The sequence below is a fragment of the Dermacentor silvarum genome, chromosome 3 (assembly GCF_013339745.2).
Source record: "Dermacentor silvarum isolate Dsil-2018 chromosome 3, BIME_Dsil_1.4, whole genome shotgun sequence".
Taxonomy (NCBI): Eukaryota; Metazoa; Arthropoda; class Arachnida; order Ixodida; family Ixodidae; genus Dermacentor; species Dermacentor silvarum.
This window is the reverse complement of record NC_051156.1, coordinates 221,480,448-221,502,701: the sequence shown is the minus strand read 5'-3', so window position 1 is coordinate 221,502,701 and position 22,254 is coordinate 221,480,448. Positions and strand designations below refer to the sequence as shown.

General features: G+C 45.9%; 1 protein-coding gene across 2 annotated transcripts in view; it reads left to right on the top strand.

The window, feature by feature from the left end:
- LOC119446731 (uncharacterized) overlaps window positions 1-22,254 on the top strand; it is a 141,344-nt gene that overhangs the window by 60,807 nt on the left and 58,283 nt on the right. For both annotated transcript variants that reach the window (XM_049664345.1, XM_037711255.2), the window contains exons 2-3: window positions 5,968-6,046; window positions 8,765-8,881. In XM_049664345.1, coding sequence (XP_049520302.1) covers window positions 5,968-6,046; window positions 8,765-8,881 — 196 coding nt within the window. The remainder of the gene's footprint in view (window positions 1-5,967; window positions 6,047-8,764; window positions 8,882-22,254) is intronic.

The following is a 22,254-nucleotide window of genomic DNA, read 5'->3' as shown; positions in this document are numbered from 1 at the left end:
GTTTTACGTTCCAAAATCACGATCGGATTATGAGAAACGCCGTAGTGGGGGACTCCGGAAATTTGGACTGCCTGGGGTTCTTTAACGTGCGCCTAAATCTAAGCACACGGGTGTTTTCGCATTTCGCCCCCATCGAAATGCGGCCGCCGTGGCCGGGATTCGATCCCCCGACCTCGTGCTCAGCAGCCCAACACCACAGCCACTGAGCAACCACGGCGGGTTTCTTTAACGGGAATCCAATGCATGGTACACAGGCATTTTTGCAATTCGCCCCCATCGAAATGCGGCCGCCGCGACCGAGAAAAGCTTTGTTTGCTTACCCGCCGTGGTTGCTTAATTAGTGGCTTTGGAGCTGCGGTCGCGGATTGTACATATATATACAAAGGTTATATGAAATCACCCGGAAAGTGGGTTATAACCCTTGTATGCTCAGGAATTATTCCGTCGTGTCAAGACTGGTTGAAGAGGCCCAAAAGAGAGCGCTGTGCTCTCTGAGGTATGTGACGTAAGACGGCATAAGTTATCCCGTTGGGACCTAGCGATGATGAGGGCCTACACGCAGCCAAGGCTGCTAGTATTTCTTCCACGAAGAAAGGCACTTCCATGTTTTCGTCTCGTGCAGCAGCAACGTCGTGTAGTGACAGGTCACTCCGAAGAACCACGTTTCGAGCGACATCTGTACAAAAATATCCAGCCACTTCAATCTCTCGACCGTTTTGATGTAAAGCCAGCGAAGTGAAGGGGCAGCGCTGTTGTGGAGGTAAGCTCAGACCGTGCAGAGTCCCCCACAGTACAGGTATATAATGGCTTGCGAGGGTCCAGCGTTGCTCTAAAGCTCTTCCATCGTTGATCCTGAAGTTTGTTCACCTGACGCTGAGGAAGTGCAGCCGCCAATGGAAGTGGTACCGCCAATTGAAGTGTATCCCGTTCTACCAGTTGCAAGAGTTCTAGCGGAGCTGTAATAGTGCCATTGAGCTCCTTTTTTATACAGCTAAAGTTTACGCGTATTATGACGTCGGCAGCAGCGGAACTTGCGGCTCTCCAAAAGGTGCCGTGGATTCTGTGATTCAACCGCCGCGTAATAGATGGGCAGTATTTTTGTGATTCCGAGGCATGCTCACACACGCTACAGTTTGCCTTGCGTCATGGCACTCATTAGCAGGTTTTGTATAAAATTACGTACTCAACCCCACGCTTTCGAGTAGTGCCATGACATTATATTTAAGTGGCTGCCGAGCCACTGCGGAATTGCCGGCAATGACTGGGCAGATGAAACAGCACGTTCGACTCACGAGCAAGACCAGAAAGTACCAAATCCGTTGTAGAAAAACGATGCAGCGCGGCAACTTTACTCACTTGCACATAGCATTACACTTCAACATAGAAATTCACCGGATTTTATCAACTCTCGAATATGCTCACTGGACCCTGACATGCTAATTCGCCTTCCACCTGCATTCAGCCGTCGTGAAACAACTTTAGTGTGCCGCTTGTGGTTGCCGTATGTCTGACAGACCGGTCTGTCAGGCGACGTCACAAAACCACGAAACCTCACCGCGCTAAAGTGTCGTGCACTCCTTAAATATGCATTAATATGCCGAACATAACAAAATTTTTCCGAATAGCCGGAGACAGTCCCGTTCCGAAAGGAATACCTAGCTCGCACGTGACGTCACATCCGCGGGCTCGCTGCCGCGGCCGCCATACTTGCAGACCGCTTGTCGCCAGTGTGACGCTCGCGCGCTGCAAGAATCCGTCGAGCAGTTGTTTTCTCTGTGTCGTGACAGGCTTCTATTCGTCTTTTCCTTGGACATGCCAGCATTTCCAACTGCACGTACCTTTTGCGAGGACTACTTCTCACAGTTGATTGGATCTGCGCGTGTACGGTACAAATAAAATATTCAACTGTGCGAGAACGTCCATCCCTACACGCTGCGCCTGGGAATGGACACAAGTTCCGAGTGGACGTAAGCGCAGATGTTTTTTTTTTTTTTCACTGTCTCTCAACTGGTTGTACATAGTTTTAAAGCATCCGCAGCGGTGTCTTGCTGATTATGACGCTCTTCACTTTCGTCAGCGTCGGTTTCTCCAGTCGGGTGCGGGGAAAAGGGGCCGATCGGCACACGGCTGGATCCCCGTCACTGCCGCGTCGGCCTCGGCACGCCGTTCCGGCAATTCGGCTTCGCGCTTTTCGGCGTCCGCTTGCCGCTTTTCGGCGCGTCGTTTTTCGAGGCGTTGGTGTCGCGAGGGATCCGTGTTCATGGCGCTGTAGCTGAGGAGAAGCGACGGAGTCCAGTCAGGGTCCATCTCGTCGAACAGTTTAGCTGGCTTCCCTAAGAACGCAAAATGAACACAGTTACAAAACTAACCTTTCGTTATATATCGCCGTTATCACGCTGTCAAAGTCGAAAAGAATTATTTACCTGCAATGAAATGGGCCTGCTTCATTCTCGGACCACTGGATACGGGCCCAATCTTGGCCAATTTCCCAGAATGGATATGTGCCACCATGACAAAAGAATTGTACAAACTTTAAGTGCGTGTATTTGTCGTTTATTAATGAAGTGTGCGCCACAGACTCGCAGGTTGCGGTTCTCGATGTCCAAGTTGGCACGTTTAATGCGCGCCAGCCAGAGGCTGCGCCGCTTCGTGCTCAACGCTTTCGTGCGCTCGCACTGGTTCTCCGCGATCTTCGGTAATGAAAAGAAGTTGCTGTTTTTTTACTCCCGCGGGTGCCACTGCGGTTGGAACAACCAAATATCATGCACATCACCATGGTGACAACACGTCTTGCGGGGCTTGCAACGACTTGGACGAGTGAGCGGTTCATATGCATGGCGGACGCATATCCCAGAATTCCTTTCACTGACGTCAGTGCAAGCTATGTATAGATGATGTCTGCCCACCGATCGCTCTGACACTGGCTACTCGGAGCTACCTGGGAGAATGAATTTATTTGCGTATAATAAAAATCTTGGCTTGGAAGTATAACGTTATCTAGCCTTTTCGGCACATATATGACGTCGCCTTGCCAGCTCTCCTTCGCTGAGGATCGGTTGTAGTGCCATTTTGTTCTTCCGTTGCACACCATAGATATTTTTCGACAAGCCACAGCAAGCTTCGCAAGGAAAAGGGCGCTAATCGCAGACGCTTGCCCCCCACCACCCTCCTCATCCGGTTATCTACTTCCACTGCGCTAGCTCCTCCCCACCGAAACCCTCTCCACTTCTGTGTGCTTCTCGCCTCTTGTCACCCAATTAGATAAGGAAAACTTGCCAAGGTAGGCAATGCTATTCACTATGAAGGCAAACAAAAGTGACGTTCTATAAACCAGGAGAGCGTTTGGTTGGGCGTTCAAACAGCCCTGCGGGTCACCACCGGATGCTTGCGTCGGTGGTTACTTAAATTTGACGTCAAGAGATTCGAATAAAAACAGATTCGAATATTTTTGCATTACAGGGACCCTGGAATACAATGTCGGCTCACTGTCATCTCTGAAGCACACTGATCTGATAGTGTAATGGCGAATTATACTTGAGATATTCTTTGCTTAACTTTCGCTTCTTTGATTTAACTACTCAGTATATGACACTGGGGGTGTGCCCTTTCTTTGCCAATTCTCCACAATGTGTATGTCCCACTGCGACACGATAGGTATTACAGAATCCCTAAATGTTGCTTTGTACGTGTCGTACTTTTCTGAGCCTGTCATCGCCATTCCTCCCTCGACAAGCATAGTACATCGTCTTCGTCCTTGTGACATTGCTCCTGATGTGGAGTTTGCATTTCGACATAGATTGTGAACGATACAGTGCATAAACATAACCAATGAATGACAATAATGCCGTGACACGAGATTACACGTTGCATAGTACGAAAGAAAACAATATTTTACGCGCCGCCGTTAGTTGTAAAGTATTTAATTATCCGTTTTACTTAGGTTCGCATCACATAGATTACACCATGAGAGTTGAATCTGCAAGCTTTTCTTAATTTTTTTTCTAGTAGAAAAAAAAAACGCATTGTTTATTTTGCCATAAGCTTAGTAGCTACCTCTTTCTGGTGTCTCCTTCCATTGGAGAACGTTCTTGCATTGTCGTTATGCGCCATCTGCCTTATGCTCACGCTCCTTTCACGGCCAAGCTATGCTTATTGATATTAATGCTTTTCACAAGTGTATGCGGCGCCGGCAACTAATATCAGTCTTATCTTGGCACCAAGAAGGTATTGATAGTGACACTTTTCGAGAGAAACCATAAGACAAGAAGAAGGCGGGGGAACAGAAAGATGCGTGTACATGAATTCCAAGCCAGCCACTGTCCCGTGACGCGGTCGAGTGCTCGTCCACGTCTGTCGTGTCTTCGTGTGTCGCAGTATGAGTACTTATTTGCGCTATATCTGAAAGTCAGTACGTTAGACCAACTAGCCCAACAGACGGTCCTTCCAGAAAGGTAGCCGTAGTGAAAACGACAGTTTATTCCCGTACACTGCAGGAGATGCACTCATGCGGGTCCTTCTTCTATTTACTAAAAAAATAAACATTTACATCGAGGGCAAGTACTTACAGGCTGTTGACAAATCTCGGAGAATGTATTTCTTTAAACATTTGCGCCTTCTTTCAAATTCCAGATGTTCTTTAGCTGATGTTATAGAAAATGGAAAATAAAGTGTTATATTGTACAAATAGTATTGTCTGGATTGCAGCTTTTTTTTCCCCTTTTTTACCCCGGTATGTGATTTGGTTCCACATACCATTGCAGATACTGTTCCGATCGGAACCCCACATTTAGAAGATGTTTGTGCTAGGCACTCTTGAATATTGTAGGCTGCGGCAAGCTTGAAATTATCTTAACGGTCTGTTAAGAGCTTTTTTGTATTGCTAAGGTACGAAATTATATAGAAAGGAACGAAAATTTTTCGAACAAAAGCCGTTTACTACAAGTAAAGGGGGCCGATCCCGTAAACGCACCTCGAAAACGTGGTAAGATGAAACACGCGGCATAAGGACGAAGCTAACCGATTATTCCTGTATTCAGATTGACGATCAAGTAAGAAAACGATTTAGCGTTTGCAATCCCATTTGAAATATATGCTAAGGGCAGGAATACTTTTGTATAGCAACCGCTGAACTATATTTGAATGTAATAACCAAACCTTCCTTACGCCTGCAAATTTACTCATCTCATTGTCTGACACTCCGGATTCTCTGACTACGCTTCCCTATCCTTGATATCTATCTGGTGCTCTCATCGACCACAGCTTTTTTTCGCACTACGCATTTATATCAGCCAGACTATCATCCTTTCATGCTTGCTCTCCAACTCACACTTCCGCTTTGCATACGTTTAGGGAAAACGTTTTATGACTTATCTCCTCTCCAAGTATGCGAGTGCGGGCTTGAAACGCGTACAAAATTTTCCCTTTTGCGTGTCAGTCTGTCATGGAATAATTTTTTTCTGTTCTTCTCCTCTTTTCCACCCGCTTTCTTTCCTTTTCCAATGCAAGGTATTCCCGATACTATTTATGAGGAAATCTGAACTTTTTTTAAGGTGATTGTTGCTTGATAATTGTTTCAGTCTTTAGATGTGTTCCATTGCTGCTTCCTGATTACTGTGATCGAAATGATGTATCGTGCAGTTCGTATGTGTCAAATGTGTATGTATATGATAATTGTGCACGTGTATTTTGCTTCCTTCTGATTGACATAGTTAAAGATTTGAGCGTCCACTAGCTCGGCTACTGGCTCAACAGCATTTGTATGTGCATACTTCTGCAAAAATATGGTATCAATAAACCAAACCAAACCAAGGTATGCAAACGGGATCAGCCTTGTTAACCGCCGGGCATATCTCCTTATCCCACATCACCCCGTTACATCTCTTTTATTTTGGCGTGCCCAGAGGCGCCGTTCGATGCCGGTGAACTCTCTGACATGTTCGTGTCGCAATCTTTTTCTGTCTTTCGCAGTTGGTGGTGCTGCAAGAGTTCTGCGAGTCATCGCGGCGGTACTGCCCCCCAGGGGAAAAGGGTACTCCGGGACATCCAGGTCAGTCCTCGCTCATCCAAGGGCGGGCCGACCTATACACGTAGATATGCGTCAATGTTGTCTTTGAGAACGCTTCTCCGATGCTGGTCGCCGAGGTTGCCTTAGTCCCACCGGGGATCAGCCACGCAACGGGATATCATTGTGGCCTTCAGACTGCAAAAGTTGCAGCGAGAAGGCCGAGACCTCAGGTGGTTTTCCATTTAGCTGATCTAAATGTCGAGCAAGAGCGACAGTTGCCCTGTTTTGAGCTCCATTAAAAAGGCTCGGACTTTATAGTTTCGCGCGCTGCTTTAACGTGAAGCTTTATTTAGTTTATCGTCTTTCCGTCCGCCAGGTATTTGCATGAATAAATAAGAATAAGACGGAATACATAACTGAAATTATTGATAAAGATCTGACAAGAAATATAAATATAACGAATGATAGAACTGCAGAAGCGATGAAGGCTCTGAAGGCAGAATTTTGTAGTGCAAAATGTTTTGAGTGGTTAATTATTTAGAAATTTCCCAATGTGAGCTATGGCGACTATCGTGTAATGAAACCAGGGAAGGAAATATTCACAATTTCTTAGGTTCAGTGCACGTTCTAATGGCCGGGGGACACACCTGATACGTCTACGCACGATTAGAGACCGTTTACTGTCATCGTTAGGAAGACTCGCAGAAGCAGCCATGCGACGTTCTTACTGCTGCTTTTCCAGAAGAGATATGGTGCAGAATTTCTGCCCAGTCCTGGCTTAGAAGATTAAAATGAAATACTAGGCGCACATATCGAACAGCCTTCGCAAGAATCAACACGATGCACTGTAATAGTTTTCTCTCCACAAACTTTCCCTGGCTAGAAAAGAAAAGTAATAAGAAAACGACAACATACTTACAAAGAATTTGTATTTATTCGAGACTGTATACGTTCTGGTCTTTGTCATATTAATAAGTTGAGTACAGGGCAGGCTACAAATGCTCTGTAATGCGCCAACACTGTAATGCTTCAACCCAATTCCACGTCGAGGAAACTTGAGACAACTTGTTTACCGTTAAATCTGGCCACGCAGAGTGGTGCATTTAAAAAAAATGTTGAGTAAAAACTTAGTATAATAATTAATTAACTAGTAACTGTTTTTAACTATCCACAGCTGAAACATCGTCGTTCCAGTTAATCAGAAAAGCTACTGTAAGCTATGCGTTAAGTTTATCGTAATTCATAAGAAATTTGAGGTATCATGCTCAGCATATAGCATAACACTGATAGCTTGGGTTAAACACGGCTTGCGGCATTTATAGCGATTCCGACTTTGCGGCTGCACTACGACAGCCGTCTAAACAACTTGCGACGTAGGTAGCAGTGCTCATTTGTTGAATTAACGAAGTGGCGCTTAATCAACTTTCCTATTGCCAAGCTTCTGGCATCTGCGATGCTAAGCGTATACTGTTTCGTGCGGCTAATACGTCCTGTTAAATTTGTTGAATGTGTTTGGGCGTTTGTATATTCAACGTAAAAGATCACCCTTTATCTGCTTCGTTCTGCAAACGGTCGCGTCGAGCAGAGATGCAGGGGTGTGGCGTAGACAGGCGACACGGTAATCCCTAGCGTGCTGCTCTAAATCCCCGAGGCAGCGGAGCTGATAGCGACTTAACAGCACGCTGCCTTCCACTTCGATAAAATCGGAAATCAGCGTCAACGGCGCTCTTCGCGGCATTGAGCCCGCAATTTGTCCGGTGGAATTGCCACTCTGAATGCCAATATCACTGAACAAAATCGCGTTAGAGGAAGTTTCAAGACAGATTATCGTCAGATGATGATGACACTTGCTGTCTGTACCGTATTTGCTCTGAAATGAGTAATGAAAACGTTACGCATCGATATCTTGCTAATAAGAGCGAAGATTATTGCGCTTCGACGTGCAAATTGTGTGCTCCTGTACGTGACACCTTGGCACAAATTATAAATTACCCTAGATGCAACTGTCTATACGCTTAAGGGAGGTGCGGTTCCCCAAAACTAAATCGCTCCTCTATAGAATTGTAAAGTAAAGAACACTCGCCGTGGCTGCATAGTGGCGTTGCGCAGTACGAGATCGCGGGATCAAATCCCGGCAGCGGCTACTGCATTTCGATGGGGGCGAAATGCAGCAACGCTCGTGTACCGTGCACATGGAGCACGTCAAAGAATCCCAGGTGGTAAAAATTAATACGGCGTGTGCATAATCATATGGCGGTTTTAGCACGTAAAACGCAAGAATTTAATTTAGTCTTTAGAGTAAAGAACGCGGTGCTTGTGCTTCTAAACGCACAATAATACAATATCAAATGAAATATTGACAATGCAATTTATAATTAGAAAAATGTATATCATTGATTGATTGATTGATTGATTGATTGATTGATTGATTGATTGATTAAAAAATCTATGGGGTTTTTACGTGCCAAAACCAGTTCTGATTATGAGGCACGCCGTAGTGAGGGACTCCGGAAATTTGGAACACCTGGGGTTCTTTAACGTGCACCTAAATCTAAGTACACGGGTGTTTTCGCATTTCGCCCCCATCGAAATGCGGCCGCCGTGGCCGGGATTCGATCCGGCGACCTCGTGCTCAGCAGCCCAACACCATAGCCACTGAGCAACCACGGCGGGTGATTGATTGGTTGGTTCGTTGATTGATTGATTGACTGGTTGATTGATTGACTGACTGATTGACTGACTGATTGATTTTCTGCGCAGGCAACCCAGGCCTAAAGGGTGACAAGGGCGAGCGTGGTGACCGCGGGTTTCCGGGCGAACCAGGCAGCATTGGACCGCACGGGCCGCAAGGCATGCCGGGACTACTTGGCCCAAAGGGTAAGCCAAGAAGCACTATAGTGCAACCGCCGGAAGTGCGTTGTACCGATATTAGGAGCCGGTGCTGTTTTATAATGATCGCCCAGCGACAACGACATGCGTACTGGAGGAGGAAGAGGAGGAAGTAAAAGTAGGGAGGTCTACCAGATGCACGTCCGGTTTGCTACCCTACATGGGGGGAAGGGGCTTAAGGAATGAAAAGAAAGAAAGGAGGGGGAGGGAAGAAGGTATACTCTCAGTGCGAACACGCCCATCACTTCACGCCTACAATCGGTCACTGAGGCCAGTCGTTTTTATGAACTGTAGCAATGCCCGCGCGGCTTTGTAAGCCTGCGACGCGTGGGGCCATGGTCCAAGAATGTTTGTTTCTGAAAATGGTCTGCTGTATAATCGGTACTGAAAAGCAACTGAGATTAGGAGCCTCTAATAACATTCAACATATCGGTTAACAAAGCGCCAAGATCACAGGTATATCACCGTATGTGCACCTTAAGAAGCGAATCGATAAGAACGCCTGTGGTTCCAAACACACATACAGAAAGATTTAGCGGAGATGTCACAAGGCTGAGGCATGTGGAATAAAATTAAGATACGTTATTTTGTTACTAAACCAAATAAAAAAATGACCACCTGCCACGCATAGCTTCTTTCTTTCGCATGTTTCACCTAACCTCAAAGTGAAAGGGGCCTAGTGCGATTTACCATCGCAAGAAAAAGCGCTACAAAACGAGCGTCTGTATTAAAAAAAAAAAAGTTTCTTTCGTAAGTTTCGTCAGCGATTAGCTGATCGCCATGGCGGCCATCTCGCCGATTGTTATCATGATCAGCGGGCACTGGAATGCTGGCCAACGAGGAAACGTACTTTCGTAAGAGAAGTTTTGTGAATACCAGACCTCTCTAATGGCCATCACAGCGTCTTCTAATGGCTGTCGAATCACTGCGCCGTCGTCGGTATAATGGCATGGCTGATGATACTGTCTGGCCAACCGATAAACAGAGTCCGTTTGCATACCTTTGTCAAGGACAGACGCTGCGAGAGGTCTTCGTTTGCTTGCTGGAACCAAGACGTAAACTTTCCGCCGAGTGTTTCAAACTGCAGTCTGTAAACGCTTGACTCTTTGTTGAAGCTTCGCAAAAGAACAAACCTTCTTTATATGCATATTGTCGTTTCTTGTGGTGGTAAATATTATGCGCCCCACTACATCTTTCTTCGCCACTCCGTTCAGAAAGAGCAAGAAATTAGGTACCGTATCTAAAGGGCATTCGGATAAAAATAGAGAAACACGCGCACACTTGGTAAAAGTTTGCGCGAAGCCCTAAATTATGCCAGCAAGAAGTGTCGTAATAGCGGAAAGCGATGAATGTGGCTTTGTAGGGTTTACGTAGACAGAAAATGCACGGAAGTGGGTGATGTATCGTAGCGCAGATGCGGCCCGCAAGCGTCGGCGAGTAAATTTCTTCTTCGTCGATGCGCAGCCAACGGCTGCAGCAACCGCGCCTGAGTGGCGCCATCCTGTTGCTTCTGCGCCCTCCTATATAGGCGCTCTTAACAGCGAAGTTTCCCTGCCCGTCGTGTTTGGGCAGCTTCGCAGCAAAGATGGAGGGGGGGGGGGGGGGGGGGTGGCACAGGAGTGCGCGAAAACGACGCGTCCGATCAAAGAGCAAGTTTGTGTGCTCAGCGAGCAAGGAAGTCTTAGGGGGTGCCGCGAGGCGTGGCTAGGCTTTCGCGTGCGGTGGCCAGGCCTGAATAAAATATGCCCAGCTCTTTCGTGTGCTGTACTTCGACGTGCATTCCTGCGTTTCGGACCTCGGCCGGCAGCAGTCGTTTCTGCCGAGCAAAGCTTTTCGTCGGTGCACCGCCCGCTGCGAACGCGTGCCGGGGGGCTTCGTATGCGCGGGAACGCTTTGGCGAAATCAAATCTTGTTGCGTGCAGGGGACACGCGAACCGCCATGAAGGGCAAAAGAGAGGTACGCTTTTGGAGGAGGTAGAAAGAACGTGTTCCTTATCAACGCCCAAGCGCAGCTGAAGAAATATTGGCAGGGAACAGTGAACATTATCGACGAGTCAAGCAGCTTGCCTTGCAAGAAATTGCGAATTACAGATACTTCTATAAAACGCTTTTGCCCACCCGTTCCTGTGTTTGACGTTTTTACAATTTTTCTTATGCGCATGCCAAGTGCAAGTTCTTGTGCGGTGTCGTAAGAAGTTTTCCTAAGGTGACTGTCTAGAATTCTTACGGAAATAATGCATCCTCGGTATATATCACTGTGTGAGCTTTCTATGGTCACTGACTGAACATAAATTACTAAAGATATTCATGTTACACTTAAATATTTATTTGACCTTTGTGTGTTAACAGCGCTAAACTGAACTTCCAAAATGAATGCGCTCATTATTTTTTCATTTGCATGTTTCTATAAATTTAAGTTGAACTTTTTAGCTCCATGTACTATGTTTATAATGACTTCTTATTATACTGTAATTCTTCTCTTTTATGTGTAAATGTGACTGTGTTAATAATAACACACACATTATATATATATATATATATTGCCGCTTTTGTAATTATGCTTCTCATCTATATTTAGTACAAACCTTCCTCTTCTACTTAAGGTAAATATAGTTACTCAAAGTTGCATGACGCGAATAATTACCGTGAACATCTAAATTATAAAAGCAAATGTGTGAATTTTTGTATGATGCTGCTGTACGGGTGGCAGGACTTTGGTGCTGGAGCTGCGATCGCAGCTCTCTTTCTCCTGCCACCTTCTTATGCTGCATGTTGGAAGCATGATTCCAAAATAAACATTGATTCATTCATTCATTCGATGAAGAAAAAATATTTTTTTTTCAATTAACAGTAAAAAGGAGACTACTGTGCTCTTCAGCGAAGCTGCCGATGTTTGAAATTATGTAACTAAAGTTTGTCGCGCATCTGCAGTGCTTTAGTAAAAAGTATTCTTTCGTCCAGCTCGTGCTGACCAAGCTGCGCTTTTCTTTATCAAAGCCCTTTGATTTTACTTAATCTCTTCGTTTCATTTTGTTTTATTGTGAAGCTTCTCTCGATCTCCACGCGACATGCTCTGATCTCTCGGTGATTACAAGTGAAAGAAGAAAAATGAAAGAGCGGCGCAATACCGCATCTGCTCTGTCTTTAGCGAATGCCGGTTAAAGCGAACCTGCCTTGTCGAGCGCGACAACTCTTTCTTTGTAATCAGTCGTCGCTAGGCGCGTGGTAAGGAACCAAAACAACGGAAGGTTACACGGCCGAGACGTACGACGCGCGCGCGGCTCCGCGGAGGCGGGCACTAAAGGTATCCCTGTAATGAGAACTCGGCCTCACCTCGAGAGCTATACCGCACTAAAGGGATTAGGACCCCGTCGGTAGAGATTTATCTTGGGCTTCTAATCCTCTTCTCGGCGCTTTGAGCAGGATGTCGACATCCGTTCTCCTCCCTCCCTTCGCCTCTGCGGCTCTTCCGTGTTACTCCTCGCGCGTCGCTCGTTTTGCACCGTCTTCTCTATCCTCGCCAATCTGCGTGACTTGGCCTTTTCTTCTTCTTCTTTTTTCTTTCTTTGTATAAAACCGAGCTCATTCTTTTCTGACCTCCGGGTCCTCCTCGCCAACCACCTCGCGGTGGAGGGATCGTCGCGTTCCTTGTTGATTGCCCCGGTACGAACTCACGGCAGGACAATATTGTCCGGTGCTTCGGAACATGGCCGAAGACGGTGCTTTTCTTCTTCGGCGCATGGCCGCCGAAGGGGTCGCATGGCATCTTGCCAGGACCTACGGCGTGGCTTCATTCTTTGAGACGCAGCCAAAGGATAGTCTTCTTCTTCTTGTTATTCCTATCATTGCCAAGTGAGAGCGAAGATAAGGTATATAGACGGCTCGTTGCTCTTTATGAGGCCAAGTTCATTCTATAGTGGGAGGGAAAGCGGGCACCCGCGGTAAGGCCGGGATTTTTGCTTCACAGCGAGTGAGTGAGTGTCTAGCGTTGCGACAACCTCGGTGGTGTCTGCTTTTCTGGACGAATTGCGCAATTCATAGTGGTTTAGGTCAGCATTTGTTGCGCTGTTTAACCAAACAGTGATTTACGAAGAACTTGACCGTTGTGGACGGGCGTACCTATGTTTTTGATTTTCGATAGCCAGCGTTAGAATACAAACGGGCTGCCTACATAGGAGTGCAATGGTTCTTCCCACTCTTCCGAGTTGTAAAGTTCGTGAGGCCTTCTGATTCGAGGGTGGTTACGTTTAAGAAAATGCGTATATTAATTGCGTATTATACGCATTATATAAAGCGTAATAAATAAAAGCGCTTGTGGTGTCTGTTATACTTGTCTGTTCGTGTGTTATCATATCACTTTTATCATGAAACTGTACCAACTCGTCGAAATGTCAACCTTGCTGCGTATATTAGGGAATGCTGTGTTTTTACTGCTGAAAATGAACCATTTAAGCTAAAGACCTTTTTTTTTCTTTGCGTTGTTAAGTGTATTTTTGCCAAAGTAATAACGATGAACTCTGTTGTGTTGTGTTATACTTATACATGAATTGCCGTACCTCGGCTACTTCCTTTTTATATTTTGTAGAGCAAAAAGATGAATGAATTAAATAAATCAAAACCCACTAAAATGCCAAATTAAAGAAAAGAATGAGAATCATGACGTTGAACGTAATAAACATAACCCAGGAACGGAGAGTTCCCATTGACGTCTGTCCCATGGCGCTACTAAACATAATACACACCTCATTGTCAATATGCTACGAAGATCAATTTTTCTTTTTTGTATGTTGAGGTATGGACGTCACAGCCATAAAAGTAAAGAACAAGTTCAACTATTAAGCCACATTAATGCAGAAAGGTGACACTTTTCCGCCATCAGCAATACGGTCACACTATTATCAATGAGTCACTCGGCAAGAAATAGCTTCGATCTAAGACTTAAAAAAAAAGCGTCTTTCTTTTGTTTTCAGTTCATTGGGGGACGAGCTTTCAACTTCTATCCCGTCGGCCTCATTTTATTAGCTTCAGGACTGGTCTCCCTTAGGGACTCCATTTGTAATTCAATGCCCGCTGTCGTATCTCGGTCAAGCGACGAACTTTTGATTTTTCTTATGTGATTATTGTTGCCGACAACTATAGTGCGCAGTTTGTTCCGGTCGATGCGACGCCCGCCAAGCTATTTTTCGGACCGCACTGCAATTTTTAGCCGAGTCGTAACGATCCGAGTGCCTCTAATTGTTCCAGCGATCAATTCGCGAGCGCGCCTCCCTCCTCGGCTTCACTTATTGACGAAGGGGACGATGGTCAATGAAAGTTCGACACTTCACTGGACTTGCGATAAAAGCCGAAGCGGCTCCCTCTTTGCAGTGACTCTATTGCCTTCGCTTTCTGAGGGGCGCTGCTGAAGAATCGTGTGGTTATCCAGTGCGCTCTCCGGAGCCCTGCTAGAAGCAATTATTGTGAGCCAATTTTGAAAGTTACGCTTAATTATCACAAATACTTTCTCATATTTGAGCACTACTTCTGTGAAATTTACTGGGGCACTCTATATTGATATAATATGCGTGACAGAGCTAAGGTAACAGAATCACACACAGGCTGTCTCTGCACTACTAACATTGCTGTATACCTATAGATAAAATTTCCCGTAGACACCCGACTCTGACTGTCGCAGAAGGGGGGGGGGGGGGGGGGGTACAACGAGGCACCTCTACTGTCACTGTAATTGTCTCGTGACACGGCGGCCACACGCTTAATAGCATTGTATGCGCCAAGACCGCCCGCCATCTTTCAACGGCTGAACACTAAATTGCGCGCGGCCGAGGTGGACTGCCTATCCCTCGCTGTACAGTGCTCACGGATTGAAACGCGACAGGCAAATTTTAGATAGAACTCTTTTTCTGTGCGATTACTCGAGAGTATACCATGTCTTGTTGATTCGAATCTGGTCACGAAAGGTGACTTGGACTCTGATCTAAGCGTACGAGTCGAGATTGCGCCGATGTAAAGCAAACTACCAACGGTGGAAACAAAAGCATGCGCATTGGTTAGGCTTAAATTGTCGCGTTTCAATCCGTGAACACTGTACATTCATTCGGCTTGACGTCATGTTTACTAACTAACTAACTAACTAACTAACTAACTAACTAACTAACTAACTAACTAACTAACTAACTAACTAACTAACTAATTGACTGCCTGAGTAAAAGGCGGGCTATGACTTAAAAAAGCCGAAGACAAGCGCTGTTTTTTATTTGTGTATTACTGCGCCTTTCGCGCTGTTCATCTTGTAAGATGAATTACCGTATAGCCAAATCAGCCACGCAACCCGAGCAGAGGCATCGCATGTAGGGTAAGAGTGATTAAGGGATTTGCGCGAAGTTAACTAAATGTTTCTACGCCTTTTGAACGTTTCATGCAGCACAGGTGGCTCAGATCGTTTCCTGACGAATGATGAGTGCTTATAAAGGGTCAGGTGAGTGCAACTATATCGCCAAGCTGCTCACAGGCCTGGTTGGCACGATAATGGTGCATGTACACGAGATAAGATAATTAGAAATTATTCGACTCTATTTATTTTGTTGTGTTTGCTTAATGAGCGACCCTCAAGATGAATGTGGCGAGCAAATCCAACGAATATTACAGTAGCTGTGCAGGCTAACAGAATTAGTGCGTATTTATTAATTGAATGGTTATCGACTGACGTCTCAAACAGGGACTGACTAAAGGAGTTCGAGGTTCTTTTATCGAATGGCAATTAAAAACGGGCCCCTTTTGTGCCCTATCATTGCTTGTTTATCACCACCGGAGTACACTTTTCGGCGATAATCTACAAGTACATGCGCGTGCCATAGAACTGGATAAAAACTGACTCAGTGGGCAGCGGCGAACTGCGCCGCTGAAACGACAGAAAGCTGAGCTAGTTGGTAAGGATTCATAATGCAAAAAAAGGTAAGGCGTGCAGACACGGACACAAGAGAAGTGGACAACACAAACGCCGACTATCAACTGAAGGAAGCACTGAGGCGAAAAAAAGAAAGAAGACACAAAACTAATCTGTGCATGCTCTGGACTGGTAGCACCACGTGTCAATCGGGTACACGTGCCGGTCTACGTGAGAGATAACTGTCGAGGCAATTGATCTCTTATGTAAGGTAATCGAAGGCTGACTCACGCACGCGCTTCCACCATTATTGATATATCAATAATGGTGGCATATCGATAATGGTGGAAGTGCGTGCGTGAGTCAGCCTTCGATTACCTTACATAAGAGATCAATTGCCTCAACAGTTATCTCTCACGTAGACCGGCACGTGTACCCGATTGACACGTGGTGCTACCAGTCCAGAGCATGCACAGATTAGTTTTGTGTCTTCTTTCTTTTTTTCGCCTCAGTGCTTCCTTCAGTTGATAGTCGGCGTTTGTGTTGTCCACTTCTCTTGTGTCCGTGTCTGCACGCCTTACCTTTATTTTTGTTTTTTGCATTGTGCGCCGCTGTTTTTTCTTTCTCCTGCAACACAAGGCGAGACCAGCCCAGTCAAGTGATTAGTACCAGTTCTAGAGTATCTTCTTTATCACTTCTCTTAGTGCGCTCCGGTGGAGTAAGACGACGAAGGGGGAGGGCACAGTATGGCGGCGTCCAATAAAATGGGATTTCTTTCCTGGTTCCTTTGAGTCCATTTTTGCTACCTCCACTATCTTTGTCACTGTATTGAAGATAAGGAACCGAAAGAAAGCATCGTCAAAAGAACGGAAACGCGTTCCCCGGATGCCACTGTTAATTGAGAGTGGCGAGGAGCAACAGGGAGAATTCCCGCCTCAATCACAAAACAAGAATGCTTACAGCACAGGCTTGTTTCCCAATGCATTTGACAAGGAAGCTAAGCCGTTGTCTTTTAATCGTCTGGGAAACTTGTACGCCTCGTAATTTGTTGTGCGTAATTGTATTTATCACATACCACGCGGCGCCGTCTCTAGGCGCGCACACAGCTGGCGTCTCGCAGACGTGTACCGAAACACGGTGCTGGCAATAAAGCCTCGAGATTCATTTATGTTCTCCGGTCGCGCGAATGCGCTTCCAGTGCACGCCTCGGCAGAGCACTGGAGATGACTCGCAAGGAACTTAGCAAGCAGAGCGTACGTCTCAAGCTGCTTAAGCTTAAGGAGCGGACTCATACGGTGCGCGCACACGAAACAATTACTGCGCTCAATGAAATTGCAAGAAACAAAACGAATAAAAAGAAGCAAAACTATAAGGAAGAAAAAGAAAGCAACCGACTTGCTAGTGGCGGCACTGCAGGGGACTCGACGCGACAGTCGTGAATAAAGTCTCGTCCGCCGCTTTGTACAAGATGTTTTTTTTTTCGTATAGCCACAAAACGCTGCGAAAAAAAATGTGAAATAAAACCCGGCGCAGCTGCCGCCGCGCAAGAAGCGACCGATGTCGCTAGCGTCGTTCGCTCCTACTCGCGCTTAATACATGCCTCCGAGAAGAAGTCGGGGAGGGTTTTCTGTCTTACTTAGAAGCTCTTGCTCAGTCTGGAGGGACGCGGCTGCGCGCGAACAAGCTGCGAACTTCGAGGCGAGGAGCGCGCCGCTCACTCGTGATGAATACGCTGTCCGGGACTATGTCTCATTAAACAGGGCTTAAACAAGTTCCTCCCTTTCTCTCTTTCGCAAGTGGGAAATTCGTATTTGTCTCCCTCCGTCCGCTGCTCTCTTCTTGTATCAGCGGGAGTTCTGCCAAAAGGCGCGCTTGGTCCTCCTCTCAAGGAAAGGCAGCGCGTGGCAAGATAGAGACACAAGAGAGAATAATCCTTTACTGGCGTTGTCATTTCGCTTATTCATTTTCCCAGCCCTGTTGATTCGTGTTCTTCACCCAAGGACTCGGTCCCATGCCCCTTGTCTTGGTCCATGCGCGCGGTCCCGCGTTACGCGCGACTATCAACCGCCGCGGGGCGCGGCGCGCCCGAATCGCGCCTTGTATCCCCCGGTGGTTAATTACGAAACGTTGTCCCATTCAGGCCTTGCACACCGTCCGGCCCCCTTCTAATCCCTCTTTGTCAACGCTTCTAATGACTGCGGCTCGGGTAACGGCGCGGACCCAGCAGCAGCTGCACCGCGAACTGGCGGCAGCCGCCCACCATGTCCGAAATAAATGGCACGCCCGCCCCGAAAGGCGCGCCGGGTGTTCATCAGCACGTTCAATGAGGGTGGCGCCCCCCCACCACTCCTCCTCCTTCCCGATCTACACGCAGTCTGTCTTAAGAAAACCATGCAGAATGGGAAAGCTATGTATAGATCAGGCGTGTAGCGCGCTATACTAAAGGGACGCGGGTGTTTCGATAAGGCGTGCAGTCCTTTAGGAAACTTTGTGAATAAGTTTATTGCGTATGTGTGTGTCAGGTGGCTGTACGTGCTCTTTGGGGAGTCACTGCTTACATCCCGATTGTTACCCAGCGCCTGGAGTATAGAACGCCAGGCGATCAGTTAGAATTGTACCTCGAAGGAAGGAAGGAAAGAGTGGAGAAGGAGAGGCAGGGAGCTTCTCATTAAACTCTGCATCTTTCATCTCATCTGGAGCGAGTCAAGCAGGACGCGAGCTCGAAAGGATAATTTCTGGCAAGGTCGGTCATTCGCTAACTTAAATCTACTGATACACTCCGTATAACGTGAACAGACGTCTTTCGATGTTTTTTTATAGACAGACTAGCGAGGGCCTACGGATATATAGTGCTGCACATTTCGCAGACCAGTGCCGAGAGGCTTTCTTTAAGCGACGCTTCTCGAAGTCCACGTAGCAACGACAGACCGGGAAAAATAGCCTCGTCAGTATAAATATTATAAATTATACATTGGCGGAAGAAGAAATTCGCAAGAAGTAGCAGTCTATATAGGAAGACTACATACGACTTATGGACAGTTTAATTACATTTTTATAAGTTGTGACGGGCCCGGCACATCTGTTAGGGTCCGGACGATCGCAGTTCCCGAAGGTTTTTACCCCGCAGGAAGCTTTGTCACTGGAAAGCCTGCTTGGCTGACGCCATATACAATAAAGAAACAGTTGGGAAATATTGCCTGTCCTATGTCATACATCACCCCACCTAGTTTTCTGCCGTCCTCAACTGCGCTTCCCTTTTCTTGGTATCCATTCTGTAACTCTAATGGTCCACCGGTTATCCATCTGCGTAGGAAATTTTCAGGTGCAAGTTGGAATCAGCTAGCGCAAGACAGGGGTAATTGGAGATTACAAGGAGAGGCCCTCGTCCTGCAGTGAACATAAATATTGGCTGATGATGATGATGATGATGATGATGATGATGATGATGATGATGATGATGATGATGATGTCATACATCACTCCCGTTTGCGTCGGTGCTTTTGGCGGTAATTTCAAGCTACGGCAGAGCTGCTACGGCACTGCACGACTTTGCCGAGGCGAAGTGGAGATGTCGCGCTTAGCGAGAGAGAGAGAGAGACTGTGTAAAGAGGAAACGGGGCAGCATCGCGCGCATAGCCGCCATGTCGCCGCAGACGCCGGAAGGGCGGCTTCGTCGGGCGACCAGATTGGAGGAGAGAGAAAAATTCTTCGCGTTGACGTGTAGTTCATTAATAAGGGATTCTTCTTCTCTGTCGAGGCTATAAATTTCGCGTTCCTCAGCGGCACGGTGAACTATCAGGAAGAGCAGTGCTCCTTAATTAGGTCTCACAGCGGGCCCAATGTTCACTTACTTTTGCTTTTTTCCCTCACTGTTGCCATTACGCTTGGACAGAGCACTATTAATAAGGTTCGCGACCTCCAATTTGCTCTTTCACGTTTTTCGCTTCAGTGTACGTTATAAATGGGGTTGACGCCGTGCTATTAGTAACAGACAAAGTTATTCTTTTTCTTTCTTTTTTTGTTATTTTCATTCATACCTTTTTCAAGTTAATACCCTACTTATTTTATCAATTTACTTCCTTGGTGAGTACAAGCCTTTGACATAAAACGACATTTTATCCTACAAAGGCAAGAAATTTGCTTTACGGGACACTTTTTAGAAAGCCGTGGAAGCCTTTTCTGGCTTGTGTGAAAAATATGAGAGGAATCTTCTTCCAGAAACTTGAAGCTCCAGGCATTGAAACTTGACGTGTATCCTTTTTTCTTTATTATTATTATTATTATTATTATTATTATTATTATTATTATTATTATTATTATTATTATTATTATTATTATTATTATTATTATTATTATTATTATTACAGCTAACTAAGCAAATAAACTCTTTTCTGATGAAACAGTGACGTCCACTCCAGCGCTGCACGGGTTCCGACGCCTCGTTCCGAACCAGCTTTTTCTGCCATTGTGCGTTAGCGGGTGTGACTGGAGTGAATGTCGTGGCATTTTTATTTTTTGAAGTTTAACGTGCCATGTGCGCATCAATTTACTCTTTTTGACTTATGTTGTATAAAAAAGCGTAACATAAAACACTACTGCGTTTCTTGCTCTGCGTGCGCATGTATGCTCTATATTACTATCTCGCATTATTTTTGGTTGTGGGGTCTTACGTGCCAAAACCACGATGTCATTATAAGACACGCTGTAGTGGTGGACTCCGGAACAATTTTGACGCCCTGGGGTGCTTTAACGTGTGCACGCAGTGCACGGTACACGGGAGTTCCTGTATTTCGCCCCCATCGAAATTCTGCCGCGCCGTGGCCGCGTGGTTCGATCCCCCGACATCGGGCTTAGCAGCACACGCCGAAGCCACTGAGCCATCAATTTATATGCTACATGACTGCCTTGTTACTGCGGTGGTCCACTTAAATATCAATGTATAATTATCTGTGCTACGATGTTTGCACTGCATTAACTTGCGTTTATCCGTAGCACCCGAGACAATGAATGTGTCTCAAATCTTTCTGCAAGTTAACAAAAAAAAAATAATAATACATTTTGCTGCAAAAAGAAATGCTAAGCGAGATCCAGTGCTTTCTTTCTTTTTTTTTAATGGCGTGCACTGTAATTGCATTACCACAACACGCTGAATTGTAAAGACACGTTAAGACAGCAAAGCAAGAAGTGGTTGAACAAATAAACTAAGAAACATTATTTTAAAGAAATGAAGGAAAGTATGCTTATGTGTCAGACTCGCCTTTTTTAACGGCTCGTCTTAGAGAAAGAAATGTTTAGCCTGTTCAAGAATGGCTATGATTGTCCTCAGTCACGCAAAGTGAGTATTATGTAATTCTTACCGTAGTCGACTGCCTGATGAGACTTGAGTGCTGCCCTTTACCACACGATAATACCTTGTTTACGTCAAAAGATGGAAACCTTATCGGTGCTTCCAACAGGAATCAAGAAAGGAAGGCACGAAATAGAACAGAAAACGTAAATTTCACGCTCGAAAGCAAGTACACGAAAGATAAACGCACACCGGACATATTTTGCGGACTCACCTCGGCAGTAGTTCACGAAACGGTATTGAGACCCTGGCCTTGATAGTATAATCTTCAGAGAAAACTTTAAGGTGACGGCGCTACCGCGTCCTCTCGCCATTGCTCTGTTTTTGCGCTATTACCTTTCAAGCTCCGGATTGTACCAACCAGCCCTATCCATCACGTTACTCCAGAGAAAGCTGTTCGAACCCTAGTGCGCTTTAGAAAAAAAAAATGACGACTACATTTGAATACACTGTGAATGCTGATGTATGTATCGCATCAATTCTTGTCAGTTTAGTTAATACCTTTTCTTCCTCCACCCACCCAATGTAGTGCTACAAATTGGCAGCAACCTGTCTGACATCCCAACCTGTTTTTCAGTTTCTCTCTATATGTAGATGACATACACGCTCTAAACGCACTACGTTTATCAGATAATTTTTGTGGTGGCGTTACACAGCGTCACGCAATGCTATGGCGAAAACTACTAAATATTTACTGAATTATCGCCACCCACAACCACGTTCCACCCTGCTCTCTGTGCAGCTTGTCTATCTCTCGTTTCTGGTAATTTTCTCTCAGCATCCAAACGTATTAGAGCAAAGAGCGAGCGAGAGAAGCTGAATGGCGTTGTGTCCCTCTCTTAGCGCACTTTATACTTAAACGCTGGTTTGGAATAATCGAAGGCGTGAAGAAAGTGCACTCAGCTCTTAGCAAATCCGGGACAACGGAGGTGATAGCAATATGACAGAGACTGTTCTGAACAAGAGACTCAAGAGCAAAACGCATCTTGTTACCAGCCAATCTTAAATGACCTCGCATACAATTTAGCTAAAAAGGGCTACAGCTGGTAAAGGAAAGGCAGGAGCATAATTTTTCACGACACTCGTATACGACCAGCTTGACTTTCGCAGCAATCTGCGCACGTCAGGCAG